The sequence below is a fragment of the Schistocerca serialis genome, chromosome 1 (genome assembly GCF_023864345.2).
Source record: "Schistocerca serialis cubense isolate TAMUIC-IGC-003099 chromosome 1, iqSchSeri2.2, whole genome shotgun sequence".
Lineage (NCBI taxonomy): Eukaryota > Metazoa > Arthropoda > Insecta > Orthoptera > Acrididae > Schistocerca > Schistocerca serialis.
The window spans coordinates 725,635,734-725,653,133 of record NC_064638.1 but is presented as its reverse complement, the minus strand read 5'-3'; the positions used below and the strand labels follow the sequence as shown (position 1 = coordinate 725,653,133).

The 17,400-nt window shown below is 40.3% G+C and overlaps 1 protein-coding gene across 1 annotated transcript in view; it reads right to left on the bottom strand.

Annotated features, from left to right (window-relative positions):
- LOC126427820 (uncharacterized) overlaps positions 1–17,400 on the bottom strand; it is a 328,244-nt gene that overhangs the window by 208,119 nt on the left and 102,725 nt on the right. The window contains exons 3-4 of the mRNA XM_050089782.1: positions 14,426–14,490; positions 5,559–5,643 (exon numbers count right to left, since the gene is read on the bottom strand). Of these exons, the coding sequence (XP_049945739.1) occupies positions 5,559–5,643; positions 14,426–14,490 (150 nt within the window). The remainder of the gene's footprint in view (positions 1–5,558; positions 5,644–14,425; positions 14,491–17,400) is intronic.

The following is a 17,400-nucleotide window of genomic DNA, read 5'->3' as shown; positions in this document are numbered from 1 at the left end:
GTCTAATTTACTTGTGCAACTATCAGAAGTCAATGTTGAGGGGGGAAATGCATCAGGTACTGCAGATGGTGTGCCCATAGTGGCGACTAAGGTTTATATCACAGACAGGATATAGACGATCGTATTTTTTATGAGCTTCAAAACGTATGAGGCAGCTGCGACCTTCAGTTTCTGGATTTTGTGTTCCATAATTAGGGTAGCACATTTTAGCTATCAGGGAGGGTGGTCATTTCCACAACTAATACAGGCATGTGATAGCATACATGGTGAATTTTCGTGAAGTCCCCAACCACAATCGCCATGAACTGGGTCATATGTACACTTGGAAGACATGTGTCTGAAGCATTGACATTTCAAGCACTGCAAAGGGGGTGGAAAATATAACTTAACATCACAGCAGTAGACCCTACTTTTGACCTTCTCTAGAAGTGAATTCCCCTCAAAATTGAGAATGAAAACTCCTGTGTTGAAGATGTCACCTGGTGGACCTTGATGTACACAGTGTAAGAAATGGATCCCACACTCCTCCATGTGTTTGTGTAGTTCTTCATCAATCCATATCATTAAATCCCAATGGCGAATGATACTCTGTATCATGTTTAGACTCTTATGGCATGTTATGGTGATATGCCAGAGCCTTGCGACAACCAGCTGACAGATTACGTCTCTTCATGGTGCCAGGTATTTGTCACAATCCAACTACTCCGAACAAGAAATATCCCCAGGGGCATCATCCAGTTAGAGCAATGGCCCTCTGACATTGCAGCCAATGCTCAGAGTCCCAATGCCCCCCAGACAGATAGGCACCTACTCCTCAGCAGCTTGTGTACCAATCATGCATTCGCCGTATAATCATGGGGCTACAATCATATTGGTACCATGCTGGGTATGTGGCAACCTTCCCTGAATTTCAGTAAAAAACTTTGAAAAGGTGGTGATCGAACCCAGATCTTGGAAATGAACCTAAGTTAACCAAAATATGTGATGCAAATAATGAAACAAAATGGGAAAAGCGATAACCAGGATCCTATGAGCAAGTTAGGTTGTCAGCACAGAATCTGTCCAAGAGAAACCATGAGGAATGATATAGTCAGAGAGTCACACTGCAGCACGGGAAAGCATGGTCACCATGCACGTGCTCACTAGAGTTGTGAGCCCCCTGGGGGCCAAAAAACTGGAAGTATTTGGGTTACAAATAAATGAATATTGTTGTTTCACAAGTAACCCCTTCATTCTCCCCACTGAAAGGATGCATTACTGGATAGAGAACCTTTTGTGACAAATATGTTTTATATGGACACTTCCATTTAGAATAGAGATCAACATAAACATCATTTCTGCCCTTTTTATTGCTCATCAAAACCACAGATTGCATGTTGTACCACCATACAGCGAGACCTTCAGAGGTGGTGGTCCAGATTGCTGTACACACTGGTACTTCTAAAACCCAGCATCACGTCCTCTTGCATTGATGCATGCCTGTATTCATCGTGGCATACTATCTCTAGGTTCATCAAGGCAATGTTGGTCCAGATTGTCTCAATCCTCAGAGTGGTTGGTGGCTCACGTTGTCCGTAAACAACTCTTTTCAATCCATCCCATGCATGTTCACTAGGGTTCATGTCTGGAGAACATGCTGGCCACTCTAGTCGAGCGATGTCGTTATCCTGAAGGAAGTCATTCAAAAGATGTGCACAATGGCGGCGCGAATTGTCGCCCATGAAGACAAATGCCTCGCCAATGTGCTGCCGATATGGTTGCATTATCAGTCAGCGGATGGCATTCACATATTGTACAAACGTTATGGCGCCTTCCATGTCCACCAGCAGCGTTCGTAAGCCCCACATAATGCCTCCCCAAAACAACAGGGAACCTCCACCTTGCTCCACTCACTGGACAGTGTGTCTAAGGCATTCAGCCTGGCCGTATTGCCTCCAAACACATCTCCGATGGTTGTCTGGTTGCAGGCATACGAGACACTCAACGGTGAAGAGAACATGATGCCAGTCCTGAGCAGTCCACTCAGCATGCTGTTGGATCATCTGTACTGCACTGCATGGTGTCGTGGTATCTAAGATGGACTTCACCACAGATATTGTGAGTGAAGTTACGCATCATGCAGCAAATTGCGCACAGTTTGAGTTGTAACACGACATCCTGTGGCTGCAAGAAAAGCATTATTCAACATGGTGGCATTGCTGTCAGGGTTCCTCCAAGCCATAATCCGTAGGTAGCGGTCATCCACTGCAGTAGTAGTGCTTGGGCAGCCTGAGCGAGGCATGTCATTGACAGTGCCTGTCTCTCTGTATCTGCTCCACGTCTGAACAACATCACTTTGGTTCACTCAGAGACGCCTGGACACTTCACTTGTTGAGAGTCCTTCCTGGCACAAAGTAACAATGCAGACGCGATCGAACCTTGGTATTGACCGTCAAGGCATGGTTGGCCTACATACCAGGACAGTGTACCTCCTTCCCGGTGGAATGACTGGAACTGATCAGCTGTGGACCCCCTCCATCTAATAGGCACTGCTCATGCATGGTTGTTCACATCTTTGGGTGGGTTTAGTGAAATCTCTGAACAGTCAAAGGGACAGTGTCTGTGATACAATATCCACAGTCAAGTCTATCTTCAGGAGTTCTGGGAACCAGGGTGATGCAAAACTTCTTTTGGTGTGTGTGTCTATAGATACACACTAAAGTGCCAAAGGAACTGATAAAGGCATGCCTATTCAAATACAGAGGTATGTAAACAGGCAGAATACAGCACTGCAGTCAGCAGTGCCTACATAAGACAAAAAGTGACTGGTGCAGTTGTTAGATCAGTTACTGCTGCTAACAGTGGCAGATTATCAAGATTTAAGTGAGTTTAACATGGTTCTATAGTTAGCGCATGAGCGATGGGACATAGCATCTCCGAGGAAGTAATGAAGTGGGGATTTTCCCGTCCAACCAATTCACAGGTGTACCGTGAATATCAGGAATCCAATAAAAGATCAAATCTCTGACATATCTGCAGTCAGAAAAAGATCCTGCAAGACCAGCAATGACTGAAGAGAATTGTTTAATGTCACAGAAGTGCAACTCTTCTGCAATTTGCTGCAGATTTCAAAGCTGGGCCATCAGCAGCTGTCAGCGTGCAAACCATTCAACAAAACATCATCGATGTGGGCTTTCAGAGCCAAAGGCCCATTCATGTACCCTTGATCACTGCACAACACAAAGCTTTAAGCCTTGCCTGAGCCCATCAACACCAACACTGGACTGTTGATGAGAGGAAACATGTTGTCTCGTCGGATCAAACTGTACTGAGTGGATGGATGTGTTCGGGTATGGAGACAACCTCATTAATCCATAGACCCTGCATGTCAGCAGGGGACTGTTCAAGCTGGTGGTAGCTTTGGTATGGTGTAGGATGTGTGCAGTTGGAGTGATATGAGATCCCTGATATGGCTAGATATGACTCTGACAGGTGACATGTACGTAAGCATCCTGTCTGATCACCTGTATCCATTCACGTCCATTGTGCATTCCAACAGACTTGTGCAATTCCAGCGGGACAATGCGACACCCCATATGTCCAGAATTGCTACAGAGTAGCTCCATGTACACTCTTTTGAGTTTAAACACTTCTGCTGGCCAGACATGAACATTATTTAGCATAACTGGGATGCTTTGCAATGGGCTGCTCCGAAGAGATCTCCAACCCCTCGTACTCTTTATGGATATATGGATAGCCCTGCAGGATTTATGATGTCAGTTCCCTCCAGCACTACTTCAGACATTAGTCGAGTCCATGCCATGTCGTGTTGCAGCACTTCTGCAAGCTCGCAGCTGCCCATTACGATATTATTAGACAGGTGTACCTGTTTGTTTAGTTCTTCAGTGTATATGGCCTTCGGTGCGCGCACGCGCGCGCGCCTGTGTGTGTGTGTGTGTGTGTGTGTGTGTGTGTGTGTGTGTGTGTGCGTGCATGTGTGTTGAATAAAACAAGTACACTGGTGAGAATAAAATCATTATTTTATTATTTAACTGAAGATACCATACTTAAAATCCCCGTTTATTTTGTTTCATTACTTTACTTGCTAACCATCAGTTTGCAAAGGAAACCTATATGTAAGTGTATTGCACATTGCACAAAACATCAATAGGCATGTGCAAAATGTAAAGATGGACAGAGATGTTAAGTTTGTTTGGAGTGAGAATCTTCATCTGACAAAAAAGGATGAGGCAGATCCTCACTATCACTTCAACTAAGTATGCCGAACAACTCCTGTTTGGCTACACAATGTTGTTTCATGATTCTACACAACTGCAGTTGTACATCTGTAAAGCAACAACTGCACAAAACACTGAATATTGCCCAGGCCACAAAGCTTTCAGTTACAAATGTACACATTGTCCACAGTACAATATGACAGCCAACATGCAGCAGGAACTGATGAAAATCACACACATTATATTTTTATGATAAAATGATATATGTGGCTGTCATCCAATGGACCTCATAGTCAGGACACACTTTTATTGGCCATCAGATGATGGGCCTTATAGTAATGACACATTGCCAAAACTCCATCATATGATGGACCCTGCAGGAAAGGCACACTGTCATTGGTTTTTCATGACTGGCCTCAACCTTAAAGGGTTACAGCCAGAAATAAGACACTGTCTTACTAAACAATCTTACTTGATATTAGTTGTCAATTTATTGTGATATGCCAAAACCATATACAAATTTACTGCTGAAAAAGTCATTCCTCAAACTTTATTTATTTAGCTATTTTTACATTAATAACACTTGCTACAAGGGAAAACTGGCATTTTTAAGGATGTGAATTACCCAAGTCTCATGTAAGGGTCACATATAGCTGTGGTAAATTTCACTCTTGCACAGCATCTGGGTGACAATAAACATGGAGGTACTGATTAAAATTAGGTTGGTTGAAGAAAGTTTCAGTACTTGTGTTTGGCCAGATTCAACCCACAGAATCTCAAACATGGCTACCTCATCAAAGCTAGCCAGAAATGGATATATTAAAATATAAAACAGTGCAGACTGCTCCATCAGAAGATCCTAGAAACACCACAACCAACATACAATGAAACACACACCTCAGGTACTCACAGGAGCATAAAATGCTTACTTCACATACATAGTTGTTTCTTCCTGAGCAGAATACTTGCATGTTACAGAGTCATTACCACATTTCCTGTAGTGAATGCATTGGCTAACAGTCCTTTTAAATACTGCTCACATAACAATAAATCTTCTACTACGCCGAATGCACTGAAGCGTCTGTATTTGCATAACAGTACATCAAAATCAACATCGTACATCTTATGTGACAAAGGACATAGCAGTTTAAAACAGCTTTATTGCATGAAGAGCACTATTTCAGTCCAATGAGAACTTCAGGTTCCTCATTAATTACAGGCATATCAATTGTTCACGTTATACCATTCACAGAAGCTGAGGGTGCAATAGAGGTAGTCACTATATCTACATGTAATTAATGTATACACAAAACGGTTAAGATTCTAAACGTGATTTGGTACCTGTGACAGAGGTTGATTCCTTATCCAGTTCTGCCCGATTGACTTCTTCATGTGCATTTTCACCTCCCTGGGTCTCACATTGCACCTAGAAATTACAGAATTCAGCATATCATGTCATCTTGGTCATTACTTAAATCCACTGTTCTAAAGAATTACATCACTCAAAGAAACAAAAATATATAATACTTCTTAACCAAGATGTTAGCAGAGCAACTGTCATACTAAAAAATGTGAGCCTATAGACTTCTGGAACAAAAAGTTTCCTCGTCCAAAGAAAAGGTAGAAAGGATGGAAGAATAAAACCTTGTATAATGTACAAAAGTTCATCTCTGATAATAAGGCAAGGATTGATAAGACCATTGTTATGCATGAAACAAATAAACTTGGTAAGTCAAATAATTTTCAAGTCTCTGATGACAGTAACACCAGGACACAAGACATCAAATCCATATCATTGGTCACTGAAGTCAGTGAATTCTTCCTTAAAATTAGCTGAAAACACAGGAATAAAAAACTGACCATCAAAAGCAGGTCCCTTATCTTTGCTCATACAGGCATTGCGTACACTACTAGATATCATTTTAGACAAATCATTTGTCAGCAATTGCAAAAATTATTAGGTCACTAAAACGCAGTAACTCTTCCGGCTAAGTAGTATCAAATCTTATTTTTAATTTTATTGTATCCCTTGAGTAAAGCTTGTAACTAGTTGCTCAAATAAGCTCTTTCCCAAAGGGGTACAGTATGTGTAGTAACTCTCATTTATAAGATTGGAGATAGGCAACCAATGTTTAGTCTTCAGCGTATCTCCCTCCCTCCCATGTTACTAAAATATATTGAGAAAGTAGCTTGCAATAGAATAACGAACTAATATTCTGAGAATTATCTGTTCTATCAACAGCTCACTTTGACTTGCTCACATTGGCTTACTAATGTTTTTCCCCACAGTCAACCCTATATTTATTATTTAAATTAACGAAAACAGCGTACTTTGTCTTACACACTTTTCTCAAAATTATATATTTTATAGGAATTCTTTATAAATCTATCCTTAGTATTTATTGAAGTAATGAGTAGTGAAGATAATACTGTTATTGAAGTTTTTGTTGGTGTGGTATACCCGAAAAAATATAGGCATGTGCAATGCCACTAGATATTTCTCACACTCATTCCATGTACCACTTTTCTTCTTCCTTACTTTGCACGCTACACAACATCTGGAAGATGTTTTCTTGATGGGACTGAGGAGGTATAAACACCACTACATTGGGCAAATTCTCAGATTTCCAATTTTATATAACATTCAAGCCATCTGTTAGCAGAAAGAAGAAACACTAAGAAGAAGCTATAGCGGCTCGGCCCATTGAAGTAATGAGGAATCAACTGAGTAGCATATAGCCACTAGAATATTGCACCTCAATAAAATTAGAATCCTTCTACTCATGCTGAAGGACAAAACTGAAGGCAATCAAGAAAACAAGAATAGATACATAAACTTAAGAAAAATATACAAATCTGAAATTAAAGCAGCAAAAATGAAAGAAAATTAGGAGTATATTTTAAATTCTAGAAACAAATGTAAAGCTGCCTGGAACATAGTTAAAAGTGAGATAAACATGGGGAAAGAAGAAATCAGTTACCCAATTAATTGCAACACTCTCAACAAACGCTTCATAAATTCAGTAAAAGCCCAGGTACCAAAAAGTGATAATTTAACTAATGCGGAAGCTTTTCTTTCACAGTCACAGAATAAAACAGCTAAAAGATTCAACTGGAGTAGAATAACTGCTACAGATATAAATAACTCTGTAAACAAGTTGAACAACTCTAGAACAGAAGACTACTATGGATTCACTAACTTTGTAATAAAGGCTATAATTAAGGAAATTAGAACTCCTCTACTCTACCTTGCAAATAAAATCCTTGATGATGGCATCTTCCCTGACTGCCTTAAAATTACAGTTACACTCCCCATATACAAAAAGGGTGACAGAGAAATGCCAGATAACTATAGACCAATATCAATTGTCCCTATACTTGACAAAATCATAGAGAGCTGCTCACCCGCACAGCTTTACATGTATTTTGAGAGCAATAAATTACTTACTGATAGCCAGTTTGGATTTAGAACTAATCAGTCAACCATAAAAGCTATTGAAAGCCTGATAACTGAAGTCCACAGACCTTTTGAGAGGAAACTGACCACCTGTGCAACACTCATAGACTTAATCAAAGCATTTGATTCAGTATCACATGAGATAATTGTTAAAAAAAATTAGAATATTATGGTATTGCAGGCAAACTATATAGCCTGCAAAAATGTTATATATGCTGATGATATGACCATGATCTCCACAGGTGAGAGAATGCAAGAGGTGGTAAACAAAAATAATGAACTTTTTGAAAAATGTGGGGTGTGGCGTATTGGTAATGAGTTATGTGTAAGCAAAACAAAAACAGAGGAAATTTATTTTAATCTGAAGGTACGGAAAGCAGAGAATCACATTGCCAAACTACTGGGACTAAAAGTAGACCAAAAGCCCTCATGGGATGACCATATAAGCTATCTGACAGGCAAACTTACATGCATAATATTCCTGCTGTATAAACTAAGATATTCTCTCAGTAAAAGTTTATTGATGCTTTGCTACTACGCATTCTTTCAGTCACAGCTACACTTTGGGATTCTGTTATGGGGTAATTCACCAGGCACAAACTGTGTATTCAAATGGCAAAAAAAGCAATTAGATGTTTACAAGGATTGCATCCAAGAGAAAACTGTAAGGAGCACTTCAGTATATTAAACATAATGACACTCCCAAGTCTGTATATGTATAACTGCGTAATACATGTAAAAGAAAATATACAACAATTTACACAGAGAATGTATTTACACATGCACAGCACTCAAAAAAACTGCATGCTTGGTATACTGTATTCTAGGCTGTCACTGACACAAAATAGTCACAAACACATAAGTCTAAAGTTATATAATAAACTGCCGCAACCCGTCAAAACCCTCACCCACTTTAAATTTAAGGAGGTATTAGACACATGGCTCAAAAATAAAGCATATTATTAAATTGAAGAATAGCTTGGAAGTAGTTTGAAAGGAATTTATAAACAATGAAATAATGAAACTATCATTAACTAAATGTGTAAAACTGTATAATTAATTCTTGAATGTAAACTGTATAATGATTATTGCTGAAATTCATATGAACATCTCACAGCCAGCAATGTAATAATGGACTTGAAACCTGTGGCCGGCTGTGAGCCAGCTGTACATGTCAATCGGTTAAAGGCTTACCTACTGAGAAAGCAATATATGCTCTCAAAAACTATTCTGGAAGAACTAATCAATAAAATTTATCCTAGTGGCAGTTTCTGTGATTTTACCAAGTCAAGCCTGTGTAGATCATACAACTCTTCTAGGGAAACTGAAATAGTGTGCTTTTAAAAGCCTTCCTGTTGCATGAGTGTAGTCTTTTCTTTACATCAGAAAACAGAAGATCACATTAGGAAATGACATGGTGGGGGTAGTGGCACTACCCAAAATCATTATGGAAACTGAGTAACTGGAGCAACATCATTATTGAACACCATGATGCCACAACTTACATGGCATTTGCTTTCAGGAGCCCCTCTATGAGATAACGTTAGACTCTGGCAATATCAGTCAGCTCATGGCTGATCTGAGTCAATTGTAATGTGATCAGCAAAGTGCACACCACTTGGCGTATTGGTTGGTCTATGGTGTTTTATACTGCAGACTCTGGTTGTTATTGCAAGAATGTTCATTTTTTTCCAGTGAGCGAGAATTTACTACTGCTAACACAAACTGCATAGGATTATCATGAGTCAATGGCAGCAATATTACAGGCACTGCAAGTGTTAGCTAGTGTAACATACAGAAACTGCAGTTGTTCGAATCATGCAGAACTGAAGTTGCCTATACATCTTATTTATTACAAGAATATTTTATTACAAAGAAACATATTACTTCAACCAGATTAGAATTTTTACAGCTGAAAAAGGGCCCCAGTCAGCCTTATGCAGACTGGACCACTGACCTACAGGAGTTAAACAGAAAATGCAGTTTTAAATGCAAACTCTCTACTCAGGAATGTTATTGTTTATCCAATCTGCATCTTGGAAGTGAGGTACCAAGCACTGAGAAAACTTGGTCTTTCTCAGTTGGAAGTGATGCAAATAGCTCAAGCTTATGAAACAGTCAGTACAGCCCACAGTTTGTTTATGATGGAAAGAGACATCATGGCTGTCAGCTCTTCGGCAACGGTAGTGCAGGATGGTATGCCAGCTCTGGCGGGCCTCTCACCTGTTCTGTGGCCCAGAAAAAGCCATAGACAACTAAAACAGCAGCTATGGAACTTGTCCATCAGCAGCAGCATTGCTTCCTTTGTCATGCCCCACACTGCTTGCCAACGTCAGTGAGCAACATGCTACAGGTGCAGCAAAAAAGGATACTTCCAAGATGATTGTTGTAGCAGTTCCAATGCAAATGTGCCTCAACTTGTTGAAGTGAACCAAGTGAGTCATAATCAGTGGAAGTACAGCCTTTTTCAGAATGTAACCCAACAAATGTACTTAGATGCTTTCATAGGCAAACACTCAATAAAGTTGCTCCTCAGTACTGGTGCTTCCGTGTCCTTAATAAACCAATCCACTTCAATTTAGGGTCACCACCTTTGCAGGTGACTGAGACAATTTTTTCTGACTGGATGCCATTCGATGCCCTTGGCTAGGAAAGTTTTCAGTTTTACTGATTTACAATCAAGTCGCTCGTCCATAAAGTTTTCTTGTGGTAGCTGACCTTAAAGTGGTTAATGCTTTTGACGTAATCCCTTTCCACACTTTTTGCCTTACCATTCATGAGACATACATGCCATGTGAGCTGAAGATCTGGTGCCACACTAAAGACTCTGAAATTTTCTCTCATAGAGTGGGGAAAGCAGTTGATGTTGATGATCATATTATTCTTATGGTGACAGCTGCCTCACACATTTTTTAAACCTTGCCCAGTATCCTCTATTCTAAGGGATGCCTTTAAAAGAGAAATAGACAGTTTCACTAATGAAGTTGTGTAACTACCTATTCCCTGTAGTCAATGAGTCATTCCACTGGTAACATTAAAGAAACCCAATGGCACCTCAAGACTTTGGATAATTTCAAATTAAAGATAAGTGTTCAAGTGTGAAATGGGAACTTACCCTTACTGACCATGGATGAACTATATGCAAAATTAATTGGTACATTATTCTGTAAAAATGAACTCTCCGACACATATTTTTAAACTTCCTTCGACACAGCATCACAAGCTCACCTAGTACTCGATATACCATGCAGCCTGTACCGTTAAAATTCATCATCTTTTTAACCCCTTTGTCCCAGCCATAATCCAGGCTTTTATGAGTACTACAAGGTATTCTGAAGTGTCCCACATACCTTGGTGATATCTTTGTTACTGATGCAACTCCACAGAACCATCTCCATAACATCAAGTTCTTGTTCCAGATGCTAGCAGCAAGATAATTAACAGGCAGTCTGCACAATTGGTCATTCATGCACTCATCCTTGACTTATTTAGGGTTCTAACTTCTGGCCATTGGACTTGAACCAGCAGAAAATTATGTTGTATTTGTCACCTGCAAGGAAATGATGAGACTGCATGTACTGCCCCCAATGGTTTTCTAGGAACTTACAGGGCCACCCTAACTAAAAGCCACAACTCAGCAGAGCCACATCATAGCCACTCTCATCAGACTTACATGGATGTGTTGTGCCCACCTATGGCACATCTTCACTGAGGCCTCTTCTATCAGGGTAGGTGCCCCCCAGTGGGGATCCGCAAGTCTGGACACCACTCAATCTGTAATGTGTGGCAGTCTCTGTCAGCCACCGGTACATGATCTGTACCGTGGCCTCCATCCACTGACTTCTGCAGTATCATTTAAATTAACTTCACACCCACCCCCATGGTCAGCAGCCACTTGTCCCCCCACCACTAGTAGGCTGTCCAGTCCTCGGGGTGACTCACGCACCATCGTTTGAGCCATGTCCTGCTCCAGTACTCTGCAGCAATGCCCATGGACATTGATCCACCACCCCTTCTGATGGCAGCTCCTCTGGACCAAGCATCTTCCATATTTTTTCACTCCCAGAGGTCACTGGTGAGAAGGAGAGAGATGTAGTGGTGCCACCAAATGTCATTATGGAAACTGAGTTTCTGGTTCAATATTACTGTTGACTGTCAGCAGAAGTATGCTCTGACTAGACACTGGAGGACTCCTGCACATAAGGCATCCCAAAGCAAATCAGAATCAGCAGTAATGCAATCAACAAAGTGCACACTGATTGGCATATTGCTTTAGTCTAATGGCGTTCACATTGCAGACTCAGGTTGTTGTTGGTGGTGGAACTCTAATATTAATTTTGTGAACTGGACTTGGACTGGAATGCCTGCTTGAAATAGCTTGTACTGCTCTGGAAGTTTCATTACCACTTTTCACTTAGTCAATTAAATCACAGCAACTGTAACATGCTTCTACAAAAACACAAATAAGGTTAAATTAAGAGTGTGTTTACATGTCATGGCATGCGGTTGCAGCTGTAGCAGTTCTACAGCTAAGAACTGGCAAAGTTGTTTACGCACTGTATATGAATTTTAAAATTAGTAGTTTTCAGTCATCCATCTAAATACCAGCAGTGTGTTTACATTTTGCAGCTTGCAATTACAGCTGTAGCAGTTCTCAAGTTCTGACAAAGTTGTGTGTGCACTGTTATCCAGTTATTAAATTTAGTAGTTTTCAGCGGTATCTTATGCTGTTTCTGGCAAAATAATGGTTTAATAAACTTCACCCACTGTGTTTTTTTAGAGTTGTTTGTGCATTGAAGTCATTTATGAAATTCTGTATTGTAGTTTTCAGCTGACATTTCCTATGGAAATGAAATGAGCATTTGGTCTCATTGGCCAGGAAGCCCCTTACGGGGCAGGTCCGGCCACTCTGGTGCGTGTCTTATTACATTTGACGACACATTGGACAACGTGCACGCCGGATGGAGGTGAAATGATATTGAAGACAACACAACACCCAGTCCCTGGGCATAGAAAACCCCCGGCCCAGCCAGGAATCGAACCCGGGCCCGTAGCATGGCAATCCGTCTCGCAGACCACTCAGCTATCGGGGCGGACGATGTTTCCTATTGTCTGTAGTGAAATATTGCAGTAAAATTTTCGTTCACAGTGTTTAATTTCATTGAGTATTTCAGTGGTCACTTGAATTTTTGGTTTTAGATAAGAAATTATGTGAAGTTTTGGTGGTATTGATATTAGCTGTGGTTTAGTAGTATTAGTAAAAGTAATTGCTTTCTTATTAGAGAGAGAATTTCGAGATCACTATTGTTAGTTCTTTAAATAGTTCTACTGTTGTAATTGGACTTAGGAAATGTAGATGTTTAGTTTTATAAGTAACTGTTGACATTTTGCCATGAGTGAGAAGCGTGGGCTTTGTCTGAGGTTTGTGATTCGTGAGTTATGATGTGAGATTTGTTCAAAGTATTTTCATTGGGAGGAATGCAGTGTGGAAGCCAGTGGGCATTCTAGCATGATCCTCTCCTGGAAATACAGAATTTGTAGCATAAATGAGTTGACAGAGGAGCAGGAGTGTAAGATCTATGCCCTTCAGGTGCAGTTACAACATGCAAAGGAGGAACTAGACAGGTTGAGGAGGGTGAAGGCACTGGGGAATGGAAACTGGCAGTTGGTGAGAAAGCTGCTAGGAGGAGATGTATTCAGTTGTACCTTGTGTATAACAGACAGATTTGACCAACTGTCAGAGTTGAGTGGAGAGGAGCCTCTTGTAGCTGTAGGTGTAGGAAACATGCAGCAGCCCTCAGCAGTTAGGGAGCCTAAGTCAGTTGCAAATTCATACAGTAAGAAGAAGGTACTGCTGCTAGGTAGTTTGCATGGCAGAGGTGTGGGCCAGCAGTTGCAGAAAACGTTGGGGAGTGAGTACCAGGTCACCAGCATTGTGAAGCAGGGTTGACTCAGGTGACTGTTAACATAGGGGAGTTACGTAGGAATTGTACAAAAGAGGATCAGGTAGTGATTATGGGTAGAGCAGGAAATTGTCTTGATAGAGATGGGGAATATGATGTAGTGACCTGCTAAAGATGGCTTCTCAAACTGGTGGCACTAATGTGCATTTTGTGCAACTGTTTCAGCATCATGATCAACCTCATCTTAATGCTGCTGTTAGGCATGTTAACATGGGGCTGAGAAGCCACTGATGGCGGAGGGCACAGCTCTCACTGCAGTGGTGCCAGTTGAGTCTATCAATAGATCAGTTTTCACTGCGCATGGCCAGCACCTCAGTAGGTATGACAAAGCTTCTGTTGTAGTCTTCAAGAGGCCTGCTTGTATGTGGATACTCGTTTCATATTATAAGTATTTTTTAAAAAAAACCTAAAATGGAATGAAAGCAATGCGCAAAGTTAATCACAAGTAACAGTGCCATCCTACTGTACCAACACTCCTGAGATTAAATGAAATAATATGTTATGAACTCAAGTGATGGGGGACTCAAGACAAGGCACTGACTGGCCACTACAGCTGCACCTCACACAGCTATTTGGTTGATCCCGCCAGTAGTCATATGCATGTCTCAAAGATGTTTTTCTTCTAATTTTTTTCTAAACTTTTATTTAATCCTAAAACAAGTATTTGTGTTCATCAGGTTCACAGAGGTGTTTATTATATGAAAGGCATTCATTGCTAATGCTAATGAAGTTTACAGCTGTATCTCCCCGAGTGTATTACAATTATTAATATTTAAGAAATGTCTTACCTGAAATGGAGTCTCTTCTGATATATGTGGTTTATTTTCTGGCCCTGCTCCATCCGTTATAGCCCCTATAAAAAACCATAAATTTCATTCATTTAATTTGTTGTAGCAAATAAACAATAACGCAAGTTGAGATTAAAATGACAAAACTTATTTTACCCACAAACCATTACAGCAAAGAAATACAGTATAATTTTGTATGTAAATGAATATTAATGATCAAATATAAGATGCGCTGAGCATGAGATGGGCACATACAAAACATAAAGGCCTGCTCGAAGCTAACACACACACACACACACATACACACACACACACACACACACACACACACACACCAGCCCCGGATCTTACAATATTTCCGAATTGGGGCGAAAACTTGAGTGTCGCCCCCGCCCCCCCTCCAGCGCTTGAGATGTTGTTGTTGTGGTCTTCTGTCCTGAGACTGGTTTGATGCAGCTCTTCGTGCTACTCTATCCTGTGCAAACTTCTTCATCTCCCAGTACCTACTGCAACCTACATCCTTTTGAATCTGCTTAGTGTATTCATCTCTTGGTCTCCCTCTACGATTTTTATCCTCCACGCTGCCCTCCAATACTAAATTGGTGATCCCCAATCCTATTCAATACCTCCTCATTAGTTATGTGGTCTACCCATCTAATCTTCAGCATTCTTCTGTAGCACCACATTTCGAAAGCTTCTATTCTCTTCTTGTCCAAACTATTTATCGTCCATGTTTCACTTCCATACATGGCTACACTCCATACAAATACTTTCAGAAATGACTTCCTGACACTTAAATTTATATTCGATGTTAACAAATTTCTCTTCTTCAGAATCGCTTTCCTTGCCATTGCCAGTCTACATTTTATATCCTCTCTACTTCGACCATCATCAGTTATTTTGCTCCCAAAATAGCAAAACTCCTTTACTACTTTAAGTGTCTCATTTCCTAATCTAATTCCCTCAGCATCACCTGACTTAATTCGACTACATTCCATTATCCTCGTTTTGCTTTTCTTGATGTTCATCTTATATCCTCCTTTCAAGGCACAATCCATTCCGTTCAACTGCATTTCCAAGTCCTTTGCTGTCCCTGACGGAATTACAATGTCATCGGCAAACCTCAAAGTTTTTATTACTTCTCCTTGGATTTTAATACCTACTCCGAATTTTTCTTTTGTTTCCTTCACTGCTTGCTCAATATAAAGATTGAATAACATCGGGGAAAGGCTACAACCCTGTCTCACTCCTTTCCCAACCACTGCTTCCCTTTCATGTCCCTCGACTCTTATAACTGCCATCTGGTTTCTGTACAAATTGTAAATAGCCTTTCGCTCCCTGTATTTTACCCCAGCCACCTTCAGAATTGAAAGAGAGTATTCCAGTCAACCTTGTCTAATGCTTTCTCTAAGTCTACAAATGCTAGAAACGTAGATTTGCCTTTCCTTAATCTAGCTTCTAAGATGAATCGTAGCGTCAGTATTGCCTCAGCGATTGAGATAAGACGTAAGAAAATTTAATAAAATCGATTTTTCAATACTATGTTAATTTTGTTGCGTACATCTTTCTGAAGAGCTTGACATATAAAACATACATGTCCGAGGAAATGTAGGACATGTTAGTTGTTCTTCAGAGTGCCAAGTACACTGCCACGCCTCTTCACACAACATGCTTCTGTCGCACACCACTGTATTTCGCTCTGTGGAATTCAAACATGTAATGGAAATCATCAAACCTGTGTTCAAGACACTGGAAATTAAAACGTCCCGTCGTGCCTCTCCTGTTCACAGTCGGCCGATTCGACGTCCTAGACACCCGCCCCTTAATAAAAGTCACAATTAATACTGGGTGGGATTATTTGTGACCGGGAGAATAAGAATTCTTCAGAAAATTTGCACTCTTTATTGCCTTTAGCTAAAAACTTTCTTTTTTGTGTGGCATAAAATTAAACAGAGGAAAAATAAAGCCAGTAAAGACAAGAAGCAAGCAAGACAGTACACATTTCTTCAATCCTTAGGTCTCGGCATTTCTACTCTCTAATCCTGCTAGAGCCTCACTCGACTTGCTTTCCTTTCTGTGAAAGAATCTATTACCTCACCAAAGGTCATCAAAGGTTTTGCTACATGCAAATTCAAAATGTGTAAGACCAAAAGAGCTGTTATTACGAACAGTGCCCAAGAGTGGTATGGTTTCTCGATCTGATTACGTCTATATTGTCACTGCCTGTTAGATAAAAAGAAATAGGCGTTTCTAATGTGGTAGCAATTGTAACACAAGCCAAATTAGCGAGGCTGTTTTCACACAAATGGTCAGTTTTATCTATCTCATTTACATAAATAACACAACAAAACATAATTCACGAAGTACCAATATCAATTGCCTGTAACAAGCAAAAAGGTTTAGGGCTATGTTAGAAAATAATTTCACATTTCATTCATATGCTCCAGTTTATCAAGCATGAAATCGAAAAATAGTAGTAGTACAATTTTTTTATAAATTTAGATTCGTCATATTCTTCCATATTATTTGAATGATGTCCCCGTTTCTTCTCCTTCCTCGTTATAACAAACGATCTTGTCGTCATTAAGTCTGTCGCCATTGTACAAACTTATTCTCCGGTTAACTTATCTAACCTTGCCACAATCATCGGTTCAGTTATCCCGCGTTTATTCTCCGGTTAGACATTATTACGTGTTCATACAACGCGTTTCCTGCGCTATTGCGAGAACAGAACTGCAGCGACTCCTGACAGGGGACTGTACAACTGCCCCGGTAGCGTAGCGATCTGCAAGAATTTTCTATCAAAATTCCTTTTTCTTGGATACGCCGATAAGATAATATGTAATTTTTCTTACCTGTTCTTCATGTTAGTCGTTTATTCCCAATCTGCTCGTTTGAATCTATCGTTTTCGCCAATAGTTATAATAATGCTTATTGTACAAACACCTACCCACACAGACGACTAGGTTTCACTC